At 41.8% G+C, this 6054-nt stretch overlaps 1 protein-coding gene across 1 annotated transcript in view; it reads right to left on the reverse strand.

Moving 5' to 3' along the window:
- Positions 1-677: 677 nt before the first annotated feature.
- Positions 678-6054, reverse strand: part of LOC140923063 (uncharacterized) — a 13469-nt gene continuing 8092 nt past the window's right edge. Inside the window, exons 7-8 of the mRNA XM_073373120.1 lie at positions 2407-5348; positions 678-1120 (exon numbers count right to left, since the gene is read on the reverse strand). Coding sequence (XP_073229221.1) covers positions 2430-5348 — 2919 coding nt within the window. The 3' untranslated portion in view covers positions 678-1120; positions 2407-2429. The remainder of the gene's footprint in view (positions 1121-2406; positions 5349-6054) is intronic.

A 6054-nucleotide genomic window follows, 5' to 3' on the forward strand; every position in this document is an offset into this window, starting at 1 on the left:
TACCAGTAATAACCCTTTTTTTTTCCCCACCCTCCCCACCCCCTCAACAAAAATTTTGTAATAACCGTTGTTTTCAGTTTCTCTTGAGACGATCAACTGAAAACAATGGTTATACAAAACTTTGGAGGGGACAAAAAGATTATTATGGTATTTTCTAAAGTGGCGAATTGGATTCGATTTATTAAATTATGACGTTTGGAGGCGTTTATTAAAACGTATTTTGATCAGCACTGCTATAGCTTGTTTTGAAGCGCTTTATATTTATCTATATTCCCCTCCATTTTTTAAGCCTTAGTAAAACCCCTTACGAAGCAGGGCTTATAGAGGGAGTGTTACGGTAGCCGTTTGCTCACCTAACAAGAGGCAACGACGCGACGGCAACGAGAACGACGTCGGCGCTTAAAAAGTGAGTTTGCTTTCTTTCAGTCTTTATTGCCAGTCTGCTAGACTTTCTCAAAGTCGTTCGCTTGGTTTTCTGGGCTGGTGTGGTAGGGCCGGGCACGCTCGACTTGTGAGCAAGTCTACCAGTCTGCCTATCAGCTTGTCAGCCTGTCAGGGTCAGCGGGGTGTAAGTGAGGATATTTAAGCGTTTAATTTAATTCTTCTCAAGGGATTATAAGGAGATGATGGGTCAAGACTACCAATGTCTACAGGTACAAAACTGGACTGCAAAGTAATAGTCTAAAACCATATTCCGTTTTATTTCATGTATTTACGTTTCTTTAACGTTTAGTTTCTTGTATGGTATCAAATAAACGCTTTTATCAACATCTATTTTTGTCCGTTTCTGCCAACAATTGAAACTGCGTTAACTGGTCCACGAATCAATTTGAGGAAAAGGTTTCTGAATACAAACTTCATCAAGTAAAAAGGTACCAGCTGCATGCTAAAAATTACAATTTACTCATTAATACGATTGCAAGAGACATGTTACACCTATAACAACTAAAAAGGAAAAGTTTATCCTTTTTGAATTTTAGTTTTAAAACTCTTCCCCATGTTTTCTACGTACAAAACGAATCTCAGGAGGAGGACATAGTTTGCATTTCAGCAGCGGACTCAACTCCTTTTTCGAATCACATGACTTGTATATTCAGATAAGGGCTTTTCTGGACATCCCCTATAAGAAAAAGAATGAAATTAAGATAAACGTATGGTGTGGTTCTGTCCGAACCAGTGTATTCTTAAATAAAATGCTAACTCATCGACCCAATGATCTCCCTGGTTGTCTTCAGTATACCAAGGCATGCGCACATATGTATGCTGATGACACCACAATATATGCATCCTCCCTATCAACAGACCTATTGGGGTAACTCAATGTTGTACCCAATTAAAGCCCTTTAGGAATAAAACGTTTTGTTTCAGAAATTCCCATATCATTTAAATGTCAATGCCACATTATAATGCAAATATAATACACAAAGAATCTTAACCCCGGGAGATTTGAATTGGGTACAACATTGAGTTACCGGAACTGGTTTACTGCTGAACTATGCATGTGCTAAGGTAAACAGTGACCTAACTCACGTTAGCAGAGGCAGCGGAGCGTTTTGAAAGGAGGCGGGATCATCTTTCACTCAGCAATGGCATACCCCTACTCAAATTTTCCAAAATACCCTTCGCGCACTTTTCTCGTTAGCAGAAGCAACCCTTTTTCCGATCTCCACACTGACAGTGTCTAGTGTGTCCGTAATCAACTTGTGACAATGCATCAGTAGGAAGTTGTTCTGGCGGTCCTGCTTCATGGTGCTTCTTAGGTGCGGTCCTTGAGTCGTTTGAGGGCAGAAAATGTGCACTCTGAAGCCTTCGAAGTCTGGTATAATGTCAGATATATTCGTAAGATTTTGTTGACCTCTCCTAACAATGTACTGTCCCCCCGCCCCCACCAAAAAATTTATGTTTTGGGGCTACGGACCCCCTGACCCCTCCCCTGAACCGCCGCCTGTGGTTAGAGATTGGAGGAGGAATTCTGTGGAATTCATAACCAACCGAAATAAAGGCATCCGAAACAAAAGCTATTTGAGGAAGAAAACTGGCCAATAGGCAAGCAAACTGTTGACTATAGATTTTGTCGTCTCTATTTAAAGTATTTGTAGTATTTACTTCTGTCCCAATACGGCTTTCACATAAAGAACTTGTGTAACTTATGAAATTACCGTGTTCAAATAAAAGTGTATCGATCAATTAATTGATCAATTTTATCTGCTTGTTTTTGACAATTTTCGATAGAGCAAAGTTTATTTTAAAATAAAAGGCGTGTGGTTAGTTAAACTATATCTTCCCTTCTTCAGTTGCGTCTTTCTTTCTCTGTTCCTCTTCTTTATTTTTTTTACCCTTACAAACTGACGTTAATAAGTGCTTTTCATTTTAAAAGCACTGAGACTGTTTTCGTATTTCACCTACCTGGTACTTACTACGTAGGACATCTAGCTACTTCCACAGAATTGCAGAGTTACATCATCTCCAATGAGTACAAATGGAGCCCAGTATTTTACTTCACTGAAGTCTTCAGATTCCCTCATGCATCTCATGGCTCGGTTCAGAGATTCACTGGCACTTTTACCCTTCACCAGATGTTGATAAAAGTGTTTCATGAACTCCAGCGTAGCTTCGTCATCAATGTTCCACAGTGTCACAAGAACAGAACGAGCACCGGCGCCTATAAATGCACGCGCGATACCAACCACACCTTCAGCCTTGATCTCCCCGCGACCACTGTGACAGCAACTAAGCACAACCAACTTCGCTTGCAGCTTTGCGTCTAGCACATCTTTCATCGTTAACAAATAATCTTCATCTTTAGGGATCTTGGATTCTCGTGAAGGGTTCGGAGACAGGGCAATCTCTCCAGTTTCCATTCGACCATGCGCCGCGATGTGTACTAGCTGAACCGTTGAGAGGCGTTTCAACACTTCATTCTTCGAAGCGTCTTTACCAGTTAGGGGTATAACATCGAGAATTTTGCCAATCATATCTACCTCGTCTTTGGCGCTTGGCAACTCCTCCAGCTTTATCCCACTGGCAGGAACAACTTCCTGCACCCAAGGATCTCCCACAAGCAACGCAGAAGGCTTGACGTGATCTGTCGGACGATCGCTGATCATTTTCAAGACTGTCAACGACGGGGTAACCCTTATTCTAAACGATTCAAACAGAAAACTAGAACTTGAGTCCATGAATGCAGCAAAGGGAGCCAACCACAATGGACCCTCAGGGACAATGATTATCTCATCACCATGAATCAGGTCTGCTATCGGGTCGATTATGAGATCATATAATCTCCTTAACTGCTGTTCCTGTGACCGCAACGATGTTTTATCACACGGGGGCTCCTGGTCCAGAGCCTTACTGCGACTGTGCAGTTTTTCCAGCGAGCGATCTTGGCATTTTATAGTACCTCTTACACCAATGGCATCAAACGTACTGTCAACTAATCTCTTGACGGAAGTGAGAAAGTCGCCCAGTGTGTTAAAATCTCCGATTTTTTTTGCTTTTTTGTGTACATTATTGTCATTTTGAATAACCCATGTATTTATAACGCCTACTTGGAAAGCAAGAAAAATTGTGTTGCACGGAATGCCACAAAGTGTTTCATCAGGTGTCTCTTTCTCCGCACTTTGATTCGCGTCAGTTGTTTGAATTCCATAATGGGATTTCAAAAGATCTTTTAAAGCTTGCGCTCGTCCCTCCTCAGCAGCACAAAGAGCCTCTACAGGCCTGTCCAGTTTCAACAAAATCCTACTCAAAGAAGTGAATATGTCATGGTACAGTTCTCGTAGGCTGATTTTCCATTCATCTTCTGATTCAAGACGATCCCTAACATCATAAAACGCCTTTAAGCTGGCCCGAAAATATTCGAGAGCCTCGTGCAGGGAATCTGTCGATTCAAAAATGGAACCGAGGGTGAAATACGCGTTTCCTATCTCAACCTTATCTTCCACTTCTTTGGCGATTTTAAGATGCAGTTCCGCATAATGCTTGCCTTCAAGTTTATTTCCAGAACAAAGATAAGCCTTAGCAAGACTACCATATGCTTTTCCTTCTACAGCCCTTTCTTTAACTTCTTGGGCGATTTTAAGATGAAGTCCATAGTAATCTATCGCTTTGGTGTAATCTTTGAGTTCACAACAAACATGCCCAAGGTGACCATAAGCGCGCCCTTCTCCAGCTCTATCTGTCACAGCTTGAGCAATTTTCAAACGGAGGTCATAATAGGTTCTGGCACTGAGGTAATTGCCAAGTTGTAAGTAAGCGTTGCCAATACTACCATAAGCAATTCCTTCTCCAGACATGTCGCCCAGTTCCTTGGCAATTTTTAGACGCTTTTGGTGACAGTCTATAGCTTTTTTATAATCTCCAAGTCTAAAAAAAGCGCTGCCAAGGTTGCTATACGCCTTACCTTCTCTCAGCTTGTTATTCAATTCTTTTGCAATTTCCAGAGCGCGGTTTTGGTAGTCTATGGCCTTTTTGAACTCTCCCAGACAGTGATAAGTGCCTCCAATATTGCTATAAGCGACTCCTTCATCAGGCCTGTCTTTATGTAACAATGAAAGTTTTAGATGCCTTTCATGGTAGTCTACGGCTTTATGAAAATTTCCAAGTCTGGAATAATCGTTGCCAAGACTACTATACGCACGACCTTCTCCATGTCTGTCTCCTCTTTCCTTAGAGATTCTAAGGAGGCCCTCGTGGTAGAACACCGCCTTTTTGAAATTTCCGAGACAGTAATAAGCGTTGCCAAGGTCACCATACGCGTTTGCTTCTCGAATTTTGTCCTTCACTTCGGTTGCAAGTGTAAGACAACGTTCATGGTAACCAATAGCTTTTTGGACATCTCCCAGACAGCGATATGAGCAGCCAATACTACCCAGCAGCCTTGCCTCTGCCGAAATGTCTCCCACTTCTCTGACAATTTCTAGAGAGCGTTCAGAGCAAAATATAGCCTTTTTGAAAAAGCCAAGCTCATGATAAGAAATGCCAAGATTGCCATACACGCTCCCCTTAATCTCTCTACACTCGCTTTTTGCTTTTGCAATAACTGTTAGGCATCGTTCATACGTGTCGATTGCTTCTTTTGAATGTCCAAGACTGAAGTACGCATTACCAAGACTACTATAAACGTTACACACTGTCGACATGTCGACCACATCCCCAGTTAGCTTTAGGAATCGTTCATAGTAGCTGATGGCGGTTTTAAAATCTCCCAGTTTGTAATAAGCGTGGCCAAGAGAGCCATAAACATTTGCTTCTTTAGAACGGTCCCCAGTTTCTTTGGCATTCTTGAGGCAGCGTTCATAGAAATGAATCATTGGGACTTTCCTGTTAGGTTGAGGATCGACACATTCCTATCAAAATTGGTAAAATGGTCATTTTTAGCATCGACGACGAGAACGAGTATGGGTACCAGTTCTTTTTGTTCTCATTTTTCGCTTTCATAGTTAAAATAGTCCTCTAAGAGGACATGAGCTTACTCGTATGGCAATGAATAGTCTGTACACAAACCACGTGCTTACAAACAAAATCGTTCTTCAAGGCATTTACGTTTTGTAGCGACTTCAAATCCGCACTTGCACTTTTAAGTTAGTGCTTTATTATGTCAGTAAAACGTGGGGTTGGGGTCGTGGCCGGAGCCGGGGTTAGGGTTGACAGTAACCCTAAACTTAACCCTAAAACAGCGTTCTTTAACAGAGATAAACCCGACCCCGCGTTTTACTGACATCCTGCTAAAACCACAGGCGGAAAATCCGAACTGTTCGAGTTATCGTGACGTCACGCGCGACATGAGATATTATACATTTACTCTGTTCGTAACGGCCCCTCTTGGCTTGATTCAAGTGATCGGGTGAAATGCTTCATAAAACACAGACGTTTCCACCTTTTGATCCCAAATGTCGATAAAATGTCAGAAAGATGAACAAAGCTAACTTACGGTTTGTTTTAAGTCGTGTTCTGCGTTAGTAGTGTATTTAACAATTATTCCTCGAACCCTCATGGCCTCTGAGTCAATAGCCCATGAGGCCGAATAATTGTTTTAATAAAATCCAACAAGTT

This window comes from Porites lutea, chromosome 13, assembly GCF_958299795.1.
Source record: "Porites lutea chromosome 13, jaPorLute2.1, whole genome shotgun sequence".
Lineage (NCBI taxonomy): Eukaryota > Metazoa > Cnidaria > Anthozoa > Scleractinia > Poritidae > Porites > Porites lutea.